This window comes from Micropterus salmoides, unplaced genomic scaffold (genome assembly GCF_014851395.1).
Source record: "Micropterus salmoides isolate LMB-PRFRI ecotype aquatic unplaced genomic scaffold, ASM1485139v1 Ms_hic_scaffold_14, whole genome shotgun sequence".
Taxonomy (NCBI): Eukaryota; Metazoa; Chordata; class Actinopteri; order Centrarchiformes; family Centrarchidae; genus Micropterus; species Micropterus salmoides.
Window position 1 is genome coordinate 21,658,049 of NW_024040485.1, and position 15,688 is coordinate 21,673,736.

At 40.5% G+C, this 15,688-nt stretch overlaps 1 protein-coding gene across 1 annotated transcript; it reads right to left on the reverse strand.

Moving 5' to 3' along the window:
- Positions 1-1,124: 1,124 nt before the first annotated feature.
- Positions 1,125-13,489, reverse strand: scinlb (scinderin like b). Its single transcript, XM_038718353.1, is given in 18 exon segments — positions 1,125-1,778; positions 2,263-2,323; positions 2,444-2,521; positions 2,638-2,753; positions 3,293-3,467; positions 3,566-3,736; positions 4,583-4,673; positions 4,841-4,974; positions 5,073-5,288; positions 5,404-5,492; positions 5,957-6,089; positions 6,586-6,675; positions 7,164-7,313; positions 7,792-7,953; positions 9,656-9,795; positions 9,798-9,809; positions 11,012-11,199; positions 13,337-13,489. Coding segments are annotated over 17 exon segments (2,160 nt in total). The 5' UTR covers positions 11,193-11,199; positions 13,337-13,489; the 3' UTR covers positions 1,125-1,617.
- Positions 13,490-15,688: the final 2,199 nt, after the last annotated feature.

The window sequence follows — 15,688 nt, forward strand, 5'->3', positions numbered from 1 at the left end:
TTCTTGGATTTTGAATACAGTCTCACCATCACCTCAGGCTCCACTGAGTAACTGTCTCAAATCACATGGTCTTCATCAGCAAATGGAGATTGCCCAGTTGTCATGGAATTGTAGATTTAGCAGATTCAGCAATCATTCTGGACCTTGGAAACTGCAAGCAAAGTCCATTTAGTAGTTGCTTTGAAGCTTTCAATCATATGACATGATTTTCTTCTGTCAATCGACAGAAGTTTGTATTTCTCATAATAGTTTTAATAGTCTTTTACTAATATAGGTACCATGTGTTTCCCTAAAAATCCTTAAAACGCTGAAACTGGAAAAAGCTGGAGGTGTCTCACCCCAATGGATTTTTCCCTGGTCTGCATGTGGTAAATCCGTCTCCTTGAGTGATTTTTAGTGTTTTTCATTACACAGAGCATTTGGTTTCCTATGGACTCAAACTGCATTGATGTATTCATGTTTCACAGTCTGTTACTCTGAACATTCGGTCAAGCACACATCCTTTAAAATGACTCATTTTATTCCCTCACAGGATGGGTTGGGCTAATAGGGCTTCCACAGTTTGTACTTATGCATATACTGTATTTAGACTGCAAATAACACCATGCTTTTCATTTATCTATATTATTGCAGGAAATACAATTTTCCAGGCTGTAATGCTTGCTGCTGTTTCATCCTAAAGAGCAGCAGCTGTGAACTGAGCTTTCATGTCTTCTGCCCACGTAGACAGATGCTCTGAGCTGTGACAAGATCCCATTCCTTTTCCCGAAAGAGGAGAGAGAAACTCAGTAAGAGCTGGCTGATAAACCTACTCATAGTTGCCGTAGGTTTGATTCAAATTTAAATGCTGGTGGTGCAGGATGTGTATTAGTGCATATTTACTCTTTTACACACTGAAAATCTTTAAATACAAAACACAGGTTTAAAATAGTTTTATTTAAAACCCATCCATGTGCGTATTTAAGGGTCAAATAAGAAAGAGTTGACATCACTGACACCTGTATATACCACAGGCCTTATAAAATTCACAAGAACAGAATATGATTTAAAAACAAGTATGCAGCATGCAACTTCTAGTACAGCATTCCCGTAAGGACAATCAAACACAACACATGTAGACAAAGTGTAGCAATGATGTAAACTGTTTATTTCTTACATACTACTTTATTATGAAAAAAAGACAGTGAAGACAGGAAGAAAGGAAAGCATGACGGTGTCTTCTCAACACAAGTGTACTGCTGTGAACGAGATCAGAGAGAAACAGCAGATATCTCCATATGTCTAAAATGGCTATTTTATTTCCTATTTCCGATTCAGATTATGGGTTTGGATAAATATACAAAGATGACAACCTGTTGGATGCAGCATAACAATAAACAGCATCCATCTATTAAAGATAATGTTGCTACAGGAAGTCATTACACTACTGATGTGATGCATTCCTGTTTATGAAGTCCCATGCACTGCACCACGACCAAGGCACAGAGGCAGCCATTCAACCTGATAACAGTGAAAACATTGGTTTTGGCACTTAGGGATTGGAGTTAAGATAAACAAAATGGAAATAGGAAGCGCTAGATAGGTAAAAATCAGTAGAAAGAGCCTGGGGCTTTGTGTTCAGAATTTGGCACGGATTCTGTCCAATGGATCCGTCTCCCACATCGCGGGATCCCAAGCCTGGAACCAGCCAGTGAAAGTTGGAGGTTCTGCCCCCTGTTTGATGGTGGTGATGGCCAGTCCTTTGCGACCAGAAGGGTCTGAGTCCACATAGTCTTTTGCTGCATGACAAGAAGTAGAAGAAGGGACAGAAAGACAGAGACAGGAGTGAGAATATGTAAAACTCTAACAGCATAATTTTGCTGACAACAGACTTTGAATATTTTTTCACTAGTGTAGAGGGCCTGCTGCCAACTAAAAAGAGGGTGATGAAGCCAGTGAGTGTGAATCATTAAACAGTAAAGCAGGCCTTAAAACCAAAACAATGAGCCCAAAGAGGCTAAAATACTCCGGTGATTATTTTCTGTGGGTTTTGTCACTGAGCGACACCATTCACATTACACTAATTATTTTTTCCATTCATGATATAAAAATATTGATTAGTTCCACTTTAAATGTTGCAGCTGAATATGTAGCTACTGAGAAGTAAACAAATTAATACTAATACTATTACTTTAATTCAACCTAACATCTATGACACTATAGTACGTTCTGGCAGCAAGCATCTGAATTACGATGATCTGAGTGGTTTTCCGTGCAACAAACCTATTTTGGGAGCTCCCGTCTTTTCCTCAGCATTAGCCTCATTGCCAACCCAAAGGAAGATCTACAGGGAAGAGAAACACACTCAGTGACTCAAATAGTCTCCAGTCATGCAGAGTTTAAAGAGTAATTATGCATCTATGGAGTCTCTGAATTTAACACATTAAAACCATGTTTTTCTCACCTGATCCCAGGTATCCAGGAGCATGACATCATCAGTGGCCAGGTCTGACTGAGTGAAGTCCCCTGGGACTTCTTCAACCTGATAGACAGAAGATGAAAACTCAGACCGACTGTGTGTAAATTTGTGAGTGAAAGTTTATGTTACCGTGTATTAACACGTGTTGACAGGATAAACCTCTTCACAATGTGACTTACAATAAGTCTTCCAGTTTTGTTGGAGCAGCCAAACAGACGTGGGGGGTGGACCGTCTTCTGCAGACTCTTGGAGGTCTGGTAGTCTTTCTTGCCACCAAGAGCAGTCCAGAAATCAGCTGGGAGGGAAGAAAATACAACAGCCATCAGCTTCAAGTAGTTTGTCCCATACTTGGTGCTTTGTTTGTCTAAACAGGAAGTGAATCATATCCTCGTCTTTTCAAGTTTAATCAAATGCAGTTATGTCTCATCAGGCCAATCAGTCATTGGGCCAATCACTATTTCTGTATGGCAAGATACAGCATGTAGGAATTTTAGAGTCTAGTACCTTCATTAGAACAATCAGTGCAAAACAGACATGAGGTGCTTTTAATCCTTATGTAAAATTAGATCAATGACTTAGATAAAGTACAACCTCTTGGCTTTAAATTACTCCACAGCCATTGGAGAGTAAATCATTGGCAAAAGCACACCAGTATTGTCTACAATAGTCCCTAAAATATCACCTTTTGCACATAAATTAAGGAATATTTAATATAAGTGGTCCCCCAGTTTCTTTACATGGGGATAAGTATTAGTAACAACACTGCTACACTAATAATTTGTCCTTTCTCTTGTTATATTACATACAGTATATTGGTCCTCAGAGGACACCCACCTGGCTCCTTTCCCTCTGACACCTGGCTGGGATTGCCACCCAGGAAGCCAACCACATGCTTGGCAGCCTCCACCTCCACATCACTGGCACCAAGTCCCCGCCACACAAACAGGGCACTCGGGGATTTCAGCACAAACACATCATTGGTGTTCAGACTGGAAGCAGAGGCATTGACCTGTGGAAACCGATTTAGACAAGTTAGAGGTGGAAATCTCTGCACGGTGTCCTATATGGATGTGACAACACAAATCCGTGTAATAGCAGTCAGTTCACCTCCACTGCCCGGGTGGCCTTGGAAGAGCTCTGCCGGATGTGGAAGAGACGAGTGCTGCTGGCCTGCGACTGTCCACCTTTGCGTGACGTTCCTCCGCTGTGGATGATCATGGGTTTGCCCTGGAACAGGCTCATCAGGTGTGGAGGCTCCTGGCCCTGAGTGACTCTCACCTTTGGTTGAAGTCAAATAAAAGCAGCATGGATCACAAATGCTACCTGTGATTTAAAGTGCATGTAATTTGTGTAAAATGGGCTACAACATACAAGACCACCTGAATGGTATTTAAGGAATACATTTATAAAATAACACCTAATAATTATTGGTGAGGGTTTATAATATTCAATTGATTCCTACATCACATAAATAAATTTAAAAAATGAAACTCTTTCTTAACTATCTGCTCCAGTTGTGAGTTGATGTTTCACATTTTAACCCTGTTATGGCCATAAAAAAATTGTGAATCCTGAAATTGTGATGTGGCATCTGTGGAAGTGTAGTAGATTGATTGGAGTGGCATCAAAATGAACATTACAGTGACACTGCCCTCTGCTGGTCATCTGAGGTTGGTTGTTTTTCATGGGGGAAGAGTGAAGTTACTGCTTAGATATTTGGCATTGGTCAGCTGTACTTAATCCTCTGTCATAATTAGGTGAAAAAGTTTAGAGAGTCCCAACCCTCATTAGCACAAGGTAGCCAGGCATTATGCTCTCCTGTCTCTGTGAGCTATTAAACTCATACACTATAGCACGTAAGACAATAACTTTATACAACTTGCAAAATTTCATGAGCTACTTAATAAAAAAGTAAATGTTAGGTTACTGTGAAAATTTCAAGTTAGTTCTCAATTTACACCTTATCTGCAACGTCTTACTCAACTTTCACATTTGTCTTCTCATCTTCAGAGAACTCTGCACCATTGTCTATTCATGTCTGCTTCTTGGAAAAATAACTCCTCATTTGAACTTGTTTTTATACGTTATGTAAAAGTGAGCAGTGCATCAGTGTCGCGCTCTAACCTGAACCGGGGATCCTCCCATTGAGTCATCAAGCTGCACTGTGAGGAACGCAGAGGCTGCCAGCTCGTCCTGTGTGCACTTCAGCCCCTGCCTGACACAGTAACATACACACAGGCCATTTACTGGAGTATATGTGATCTTAGACTGGGTGTGGTGGGAGTAGAGTGAGTGGACGCTCTAGTGCAGCTTATAATTCATATAGGATTACACAAATTGCACTGTACATACATGTTTGTATGGAGTTTTCTTTATACCCACCAGGTGTATATGAGGTGTTGCTCACGGCTTCCCACTTTGTAGCTGTAGAGGATGAGGTAACAGTCTCCGCCGTAGAATTGACCGTAGGAGGTGGGATCAACAGGCACCTTTTCGCCGTTCTCAACACGCCAAATCTGAAAGCCAGATCACAACCTGTTTTACTCACCCTTACCACACCACCCTTTATCTGGGCCTTTTGAAAAAAAACAAAAAACTTTTAGCACACTCGTACCTGGACCTTGCCCTTGCCATCATCCACCATGCCATGCTGGGCTGCCATGGCCTTGTTGGAGTGCAGGGTGGAGGCATCAAAGGGCACCTGCTTCACTTTGGCAATTTGGCCAATGGTGTAGGCCTTACTGGGCCCTGTAGTCTGTTCTTTGTCCCTCCAGTCGCTGAAGAACTGCTTAAACAGAGTCGTCTCAGCTCCTGCAGGAAGCACTTGGATCTGCAAGGGAAACAGTTCAGAGAGGGATTTTAGCCACAAAAATGATGTGGAAACAAGATTCTGCTTTTCTGTAAGACTCGTGTTTTCAGAGTGATTGTGCACATGTCGGCTTTACCTGTGTCTTAGCGGAGTATCCCTTGTCTTTGATGAACTGCTGACCTACTGACATGGCTGCTTTACGCTCTGCCAGGTTGGCCTTGGGACCTGGTTGGAGACATGACACAATAAGATAGTCATAATTCTCAGAAACATGGTGCATTTAGACTCTTCCTTATGCTACGTAGAGAGAGAACCTATGTAATAAACTAAATTAATATTCAAATACAGAACTTGGAGAAGGCAGGTATGTAAAGGAATAATTTACTGGGTTTCCACCTCCAGGAGGCTCCAAAACACCTAAGACTGATCTCTGACCAGAATTACTGTAAATGTGGCCACTCTAGCCAGTACCAAAACTAAATTGTGTATGCAATAGTAGGCACAATTTATTTTTTTTTTAAATAAACTGAGAAAATCGAGTCAGAAACATATGTTTTAACTTGAGGGCATAACTACATTTGTACTGTATTTTTATAATTCTATGCAGAAAAAAACAGTGAGGACAGCGAGGAAAGCTAATGTTTGGAGTTTGTTCAACACCATTTTATGCTGTGTTATTGAGTCTTCACCTTTCCAAACAAAGATATTGTTGTCCACCCCGTTGTCCAGGATGTAGCACTCCTCAGGAGACAGCATGCCCTGTTTGAAAGGACTGGAAGGAGCCACAGCGGTCACCTTCATTGGACCACATGCGTCGGAGATCTATGAAGCAAAGGGATAGCATCAGCTACTAGCTCTGTTGTCAAAGTGTAAAGTCCAATGAAGTAATTCTTCAACATGCTCGAAAGATCTTCATTTGTTACAATAGTTTAAGTAAATATTTTTATTTTTTTTAAGTTCCCAACTGTACAATGTAATGTAGACATTATAATTTGAGCTACATACAAGGACTCAAGGATGTTCAGTGATTCATAAATCCATGGATAATTCAAATATGTGAGCATCTTTGCAAATCATGGGGACTGGATCCAGGCTATAAAATTCAAGTTTTGTTTTTCAAATTCAAATCAGTGCCATAAGAATGCAGCAAAATCTTTTTTTCCCAATTATCAGGCTAAATTTCTGGTCCCTACAAGGGATATTTCACTAAAATATGGAAATTAAAACAGTGAGGACACTGTTATGAAATCTTATCTTCCACCCAGAAATAAAAGTCACATTTATATCGCTATGTTTGATTGTCAATTTTATTACTCACCATGTAGAGGGCACCCTTCATCCTGTTGGAGGTGTCCACTTTCTCATCATCCGGAGTACTGGGAGCAATGGCGGTTATGGGCCCCAGAGCCTACACAACCAGAGAAATTAATCTTTGTGCTCCTCTTTTTGTCATAATTATCACCTGTGCTTAAAGTAACAATTGTGTTATATACACAGATAAAGATACAACAGCTTGATAGTGAGTTTGTTTAGTAGAATATGCTCTACAGCTTTTTTCAGATTAATGATTAATGAATTTAAAACATATGCTGTAAACCCCCTCTCCTTTCTCTCACATTAGGCCTCTCGGAAGTTCACCTCTCTTGTTAAAAAAGGAAGTGTTTACAATGTCGCCTTGGCACAGAGTTGGCACGTAAGCAGCACATTACAAAGGACAGCATTATGTCCTCTCGTTCCCACGCTGACTAAACTCATCAGCCATGAAATGCATCAATAATTATTGCTTCTGCTCAGTGAAAACTAAACTCCAGTGTGTGGCTGAGATTTGCCAGGAGAGGGAAAGAAAATGACAAATGTGTGTAGTGTGTGTGTGTGTGTGTGTGTGTTTGTTTTCACCTGTATGAGTGCTTCTGGCTCCTCCCCCTCCTCCACTACATGAAGTTTGGCTCTGCCGTTTCTTTCATTATCTCTGATGTCAATGGTGACCCCAGCGGCCTTCAACCTCTCAAAACGGTTGCACTCACTGCCACACCACTGATAGACTTCCTGGGGAAGGGGAAGATATAATAAGACTTGAGATTTCAGATCTGATTACTGGTGGTAACAGCAAGTGCTGTTTAATACTACCAAAGTTCTGGGGGCAGCAGACACAGCTATTTTGTCAGAAATATAACAGAGCAGCCAAACAAACTTAGCAAAGAAAAAACTCATTATTAAATGTTGGGTTTGTTTTATCACCAGCATAGATTATGCTGCATCGTTTTCTGTGAATCCCTCATGCTTGGGTATCCAATTGGAATTCAGCATGGGAATGGCGACACTAATAATAAAATGGATTATTTAGAGAGGTACTTATAGGCTGAAAAATGGGATTGTAAAAGTATAAAGTCTTAACTCTATCACAGTAAAATATTTTAATACAGTGCAGATATTTATATGAGAGTATAGTATTAGTAATAAATACAGTGTACGGAATAGCCACCCACACACATAGATACTAAAACCCAGATAAAACCCAGCTCACCGGGCCCAGGTCAACAATGAAGCAGTCTCCCTTGTTGAAGCTGGACCAAGACATCTCCACCTCTGTTGCTCTGATGGCCCTCCGACCCTTGATATGCAGCAGGCGCTTCACGTTCATGTCATTGGTCACTACATGCTGAAAACCTGAGGCCACACCTCCTTTCTGTGACAAAAAGTAATGATTCAAGTGAGGTTTTAAACAGGGAAAACATCCCTAAATTCTCAGCTTAATTTGAAATGTGTACATGAGTACAGTCAAGGAAAGAAAAAGCAAACATTTTACATCACGGTTTTACTTTACAACAACTATATGTTAGCCACACAAATGCACTACTGAGAGGCCTGAGGCAGGACGTGTGGAGTCAGATGATTTAATGAGACACAGAGCTCAACATTTGCTGCACAGTGGGGGTGAAATGTGTTTTACACAGCAATGTAACACCTCAAAGGAAAAAAGGATTTAAATTGCGCTGCCAAATAATGAGATTAACATGTTCTATCACTCACAGCAAACAAAGGCAATCAACCTTATCAAATGGGAAAAATGAAACTAACATGATGCCTGCTTCTGTAAAAGAGGACCATGTCTGTTCTATGTAACAGTGGTGTACCTGGGAGGCAGGATGGTCTCGCAATGTGCCGTCCTTGGTGAAGCCATTAAACAAAACAGGTATTCACAAGACATGCAAACAAAATGCTGCAAATGAGCAATAGACGCACTTTCTGCTGGAGGAAAAGCTATGTGACTGCTTTGATAGACGATGTATGATGGGCTTTTCAGCATGTAGAAACTAAAGTTGAGATCAAGCCCTATCACTTCATGAGGGCAAAAACAAAGAGAGATTTCCTTGTTCTTAAATTTCCATTGAGGGCTTAGCATTTACCCACAAAGGCACAGTCTTGTTAGCATCTGGAGTAATGGCTATTTAGGCCTCAAAATGGAAACCTCATTCATGCCATTCATCTTTCTAGAGAGAGAGCGGCAGTAACATTTTCCGTGGCAACAATGCAGGCTCTGTTTATTCTAATAGAAAGATTGTTTCCTAACAGTGGAGTTATCCAAACTTTGAAGAGATAATGAGGTTTAGTTCAGTTTCTAACTCTTTTTTTCTGAAGAACACTGTGTAACCGTGTGTGTGTGTGTTGTGTGAATTGTTTCCACAATCCAACTATGCAAAGTAGTAAAGAAGACTTTGGGGCTAATTACATCCAACTAGAGCCAGAAGGGGGGTTGGATGGTTTTCATGGCAATGAGAAACAGATGGCTGGTAAAAAGAAAAAAAGTGACCTAGTTTGTGTCTTCAAAATGTCCTCCTTTGAACAGGCTGGTTGCCTTGGTGTCAGTCAGTTAGACACACCCTGGGATGTATTTAGCAAAAAACTTCATTCATCAGCTAAACTGCATGGCAAAGTTCATGGGATGCTGACAATCATTAAACCATGACAATGAGGTCAAAGACGGCTCTGAGACAGTTTCTCCATTTGTTTGTTTATTGTCATAATAATCTCTTTATTGCTCACTTTATGATTTATAGTGTATATTTTTGAGCAACAGTCCCAACACCTTTTTTCTTGTAAACCCTTAATACACAGCAGTGTCTACTTGTGACACATCACATGGTGCATCTGTTTGTTCTTGTTTAAAGAGGTAAAACTGTGCAGTATTTAAGAAGAAATACGACTTCAGCCATGATAGGTTGTACTTAGGGACAGCAGGGCTTGAGTTACATGCTCATAGTGACAATACTAACATGCTGATGATTAGCATGTAAAATATTTACACTGTGAACCACTGATCTAGATTATATTCATTCAGATAGTGACATCACCTGTCTGACGTTGTCTCTGCGTACAGTTGAGCTCACCTGGTACTTGATTCCTGACTTGAAGTATCCCAGAAAGGTGTTGGATTCGGAGTTCTGCAGCTCCCTGTACTGCACTGGCCCACCACCCAGGAAGTCATCCAGCTGTGTGGCAAAGATGGCCGCCGCTCCACTCTCATCTGTGAACACTCGTCCCCTGCAGGAAGGGGACATTTGTAGTCAAACTATCCGCCCCAGTTCTTTTATACTCTAACTGTATCACATAGATACTCAAGGATAGAATTTCCCAGGAAAGCAAGAAGTTATTTTACATTAGCAAAATGCAGCACTTTAGTTCCTGCAGAGACCTTAAGGGACCTCTGAGTCAGGACTGAAGGCTTTAAATAACATAAACCACATCTGCAGCAGAGCTAATTTGTATTCTTCAATTACTGTCCGATGGCACAATACGGATAAAACTATTCCATAATTCTAGATCCCAGAGAGGGGGATTAATTATGTCCTTGTGTTATTTCTGTGGCAGCAGATAACTAAAAGGACTGTCTGTGTGCTGGCACTGGAAGAGACTGGTACCTTCAGGGGTATTCTAGATGTGAGTCATGCAGCGGTTTCTTTTAGGTCTCTGTTTTTGTTATGTAACTGAACATTTATGGGGCATGAGAAGACTTTGACTTAATTTTAGGACTTAAAGTAGTTAAGGTTGCGTGTCTATGTTTGCTATGCACAAGCCTAAACTGAGAGCAGACAGCACAGAGAGGGCACTGTGTGGCGGAGAGGAACCTCACACACTAGTATGACTTTTAGAGTAGAATTTTCAGCAATTCATACAGCAGAGGATGTTTCAGATGCCTAATGTGATCTATAGTCCCTTGAGCATGAGGTAGTTTCAGTCGCTCTGTTAGTCTCATAATAACTAAAATTTTTTAGTGTGCATGTTTAGGCATTTGTATGGCTGTAAGTATAAAAATGCATGAATGTTGATGGTGATTCCTTGTGCAATATCCGTGCATGTAAGGTAAGTGGATCAGCTTTGGGGGAAGTTACTTTTTAATTAATAATTGACTTTAGTGAGTGACTTTCAGGAACTTAAAACAATACTGTATGTTTATACCCACTTCAAGAACCAAGACTTTACTGCCATAACAAAATAATAAATTAAGGAAACATGCTGCAGTAAAATGACTTCTGCTACCAAGTTCTGTTGATTATATCTCATTAATGCAATGCAAGTTATGCATAATTTACATACTTCTTGTAAAGCAAGATAAACAGCAAGATGTCCATTTGCTGCGTGTTGTTCAGAAAAAAGTCATCATATTTTACGTTCAAACTAGCCTTAAATGGGATTATTAACATGTTGCCCCATTTTGAGGTGCACAATATGTGTCTATGTCTTACCCAGCCACATGTGTATGTTGTATGAAGGGGCTGAGGTGGTGAAGAGCAGCAGGTAGGCGTCCCCGGTGTAGAAGCTGCCATGCAGGGCCTTAGGAACCGGCTTCAGGTCCAAGTTCTCGATACGCCACACCTGCAGCCCCGGCTGCTTTCCTGCTCCCACAAACTCCTTATGGGAAACCATGATGGCTCTGAGAGTAAGACAGAGATGGGGGACAGTGAGATGAAGAAAGAAGGAGGGCAGGAATAAACAAGGAGATGCAGGAGGCCAGAGGGAGACAGGTGACAGACATTGAGTGATTTCAATAGTTTTGCCTTGCAAAGTTGCTGCAAATGGAAGACAGAGAGATGCAATATAGCAACATAATGTGAGGAACCTATTTTTTGGCAGCAACATCGTGTGTTTCCTGAACAGTATGCTTTTGTAGAGTTGTGGGTAACAGCTTAGCGAGACTATAAATATATGTGTTAACTTGACAGGAGGCCTCTTGTCATGTCATGCTGCCCAAACAAGACAAACTAGTTCTTAAACCTATTATTACATCTATTTAGTCATCTATAGCTGCTGCTGCCACCTCTGTAAATTGTTCACTGTGTTACTGCTTTCACAAAACGTTTACAGATACATAATTGTCAAGTTGCTTTGAACCTTGGAGCCTCTTGGATTATATATTTATGTCAAAATCCAGTGTAAATGATCACACGAGTGTCAGAGAACAAAAAAAGCTTTTGTAATATCTTAATTTCTGAAAATAAAGCTTATAAAAACCATCACATTGAAATAAAATATGTTTTAACTACAAACATATTGATGCAGGAATTTTGAACCATTATCAGTCGATATTTAATCAGTAAATAATACCAACGTAAGAGAGATAACCACTGTACACAAAGCACGATGTGTGTGACCTAATTCTTAACTCACATATTTTATGTTTTTATAGCTGATATGGAGTGAAAACAAAACTAAACGTTACAGTGTTACTACTGCAGACTGCATCAATAAATGAATCTTGTGAACTAACTGTGGCACAGTATGAACAAACATGGCATTCAGAATTAAAGGAAGTAAGATTTAAAATAAAAACTTTAGATCATGATGAGAGCGGAGCCTTTGCACCACTAACGTTGGGAGATTATGTAGATTTACGTTTGCAACTATTACACAAGAGCCAGATTACAAATCGTGGGGCTGCAGGATTATGACTGCAGGGAGGCTGATGTCTACTGTGAGGACGCAAGACTGGCAATGCCCACTTCCTCATTTCAGTTGCTGCTTACACTCCATACTTTACCCTGTGATCCACACACATCCCACACCTGCTCATTATGCACAGTGTATGATTACTGACAAATATTGACAGATTACATCAAACCAGCCAGCCACATGAGTCAGAGATAATCCAAACAATCACCACCACACCCTGAAGGAGGAATATTATTGTGGAGTTTCTTCAGCTGTGTCTTCAATGAGTGGCTCAGGTTTCAGTGTTGAGGAAACACCCAGTAGACTTCCTGTAACAGTCTGATCAATAAATGCTGCATCATAGACACATCTTCAGTCCACTTGAGATTCATGGACGTTTACTGTCTGGAGCCAGATGCATTGTTAGTAACACTGGTGTGACACAATGCAGATCCTAATACTACAGGTCTGTGGGGATACATGCAGATATGTTTGCTGGGAAGAGCATCTCTAACGAGTGACTACATCTAAGAAGTGCTGCGCAAGCCCTGCTCTTTGGTCAGAGCGGAGGCCAGGCTTGTAGGGTGTCTCTCTTTATTTACTTAATTGGCTTTAATCTGTAACGAACAAAATAGAACAGAAGCCACGATTTATATTTACAATTTGCATAACGCCCCCCTTTTGGAGGGGACTAGCCTAATACATAACATCCAAACTACTATTTCTTGAACTTCTAACGCAGGTTTCTGTGCTCCATTTCACTCACAAGATAATAACAGACAATAGTATAGACAATAGAGTATTTCCTCCATAATAAGCAATGCATTCGCCTCTGCTTCCATAACTAATCGAGACGGGTTGGTTCCTCTGTTTTGGGCCGTCTCACTGGCTGCTGTGACTCATGAAAGAGAAATGAACGGAGACTTTCCACATCTGGAAATTCCGTCACTTCAAACCTTACAATCGTGAAATAAACCGGCCACAACCGAGCAAAAACTCGACGGTCATCAAAATAGTTAACGTGCATGCTTTATCTAAGAAATCCTGCACGATTTATAAAAGCTTGTGAGAATATAGTCTATATCAGAGTTCGGGAAACAGCAAAAGGTACGTGCATGTCGACTGGAAGTAAGAGAACTCACAATTTGATGAATCACACGGGAGAGAGGAGCAGAACCGCTGGTGGAGGTTGTAGATGTGGAGTGAGCTGAGTATGGAGAGTCTTTATGTGTTTATGTGTAGTACAGGAGGAGGAGGAGTGTTCAGGCTGTCAATGTGTCTGGCTTAAGAGGAGAGAAAGCACTGATTGGTCAACAGAAACAGCAAAGATGAATATGCTTCTTTCAGCTTGTGTGAGAAAAGATTTCCCCAAAGATGCATTTAAACTGTCTATGTCATTCAGGAACACACTTCTTCAAGTTTTCCCTTTCAGTGTTGAACTGAACTTGACTCCGTGCTCCTTGTTGTTTGCTGGGCAGATTAAAAGGTGTTCAGATAGGCAGAGACAAAGGTCATGAAGTCATAGTTTCTTTATTGAAGCAGCAGTTGATGCAACAGCTTGTGGCTTTTGTCTTTGGCTTAAAAGGAATCTTGTGACTGTAAAATAACCCTGAGGAAAAGATGATTTCCTAGAATGCAGAGTCAACATGATATACATGGGAAAAATCAATGGCACTAGCTAAATTAAAACAAATTACTTTAGTCAAAAGTCTGGATTTTAAAGAAGATTGTGGTGAATTTTAGAGATATAGACAGTAGACACCACAAATGCCAAAAAGACGATGCAAAATATTCAATTTGATGAGTGCTGTCTCATTACACACAGACAAACACATTATTTACAACAGCCCCACCCTTTGTTACCACTCCGCAAAGAACCTGTTGCACCATATATCCAGTTCAAACCTGAAGGTATGCTCACACAGTTCACAACCAGCCTCTACCTCTGTCTGCAGACAGTGTGTTTATTTGGATGTTTCCTCACCTTGGATGGTTGTTTATACATAAATGTGGCACACACAAGGATGATAAACAAAACCATATACAGGCAGCAGCTTCAACATGAAGCCACTACTTAATACCACAGCTGGTAATGAAATGCACTCATGTGAGAGGACACTCCACAGCAGATCTGGTTTGGCTGTCAGCACAATTTCAGATTACGCTTCACTTGCATTCAGGCCCGTTGGGAACAAAGAGCTCTTCCTCTGTGTTTTGGTATGGTGATGAGTTCTGATTTACAGACCTTTAGGGGCCCACTTCTGCTTTACAACTACAGCAAACTACATGATGGCACAGTACGGGGGGGGGAAACTACTTGTCAACGTGTTGCTGCTGATGCTGATGAAGCTTTAAAGGGAAGTGGACTGGGATGACAAACTGTTTTCACATGTCATTTCAACATAAAAGTTTTGTGACACTGTAAAAAAAACCTTCCTAAAGTTACTAAAGACCTGTATGTCGAACACACTATGTCAGTGCAAACAGTTCATCATTAGATATAGAAGACTCCAACAGCTAGTGAGCACATCACAATCAAAAACATGAGACATTTGTGTTTCTTTGTCTGAGGTTTGTGTTGATGTACGCACATGCCAAATTAAACTCAACATTCAAACCAGATTTGACTGAATGAGCTGATTGGATCTGTAAAAAGAGGAAGCATCTGTGCCACTGTCATTCTGGTTTCTATCGATAGATTCTCACAGCTCATTGCTGAAATACAGAATTGGCTTTGTTTTTAGATTCACTCACTTTTCTCCATCCAAATCGGCTCATAAATATAATATTAAAATGTACCTAATTTTATTGTTATTCTTCATAAGCCACACCATCACTCTGAACTCATTTGTTTATCTGTGGGTAGTAGGACAACGCGTGTGAGTCTTATCATCAAACAGGATGTGTTATGTAGGCTCGCTGCCAAAACCTCACTGTTCCACACACTGACAGCTGACTGATGCATGTCCTCAGTGACAATAAAACCAACCCAAAATGGATTAGACTCTCATATTCAGAAGCTTACACTGTGAGAATGATGCAATTTCACAGAGGCAAATGAAGCACAAATAATCTCCCATTTTTCCAGTGAATTATCAGGATGTCAAGTAAAACTTAAAAATATCCAACCAATATGTCGTATTCACGTTTTTCTGCTACAGCCCAGAGTGGTTATATGCTTATAACAAGTTTAAAGAATGTAGTTAATCATCTTGGAAAATACGCTTAGTCACTTTCGTCCCAACACTCACATGAGAAGATCGATACCACTCCGTGGTGTGTCTGTTTCATGTGTTGGAGTCATTTCAGTGTGCAGTAGTTTTCTTTATCAAATCCTGCGAACTACCTGCAACTGACTGTTGTTGCTGTGCACAGGGAATTTCTTGTTTTAAATATATACAACATGTTAATTAATGAGCTTTTGCTTTAAGTCCTGGCAGATGGAGCCAAATTGTGGCTGCAGTCAAATAGTCTTTTTTACTTTACTAGGTTGC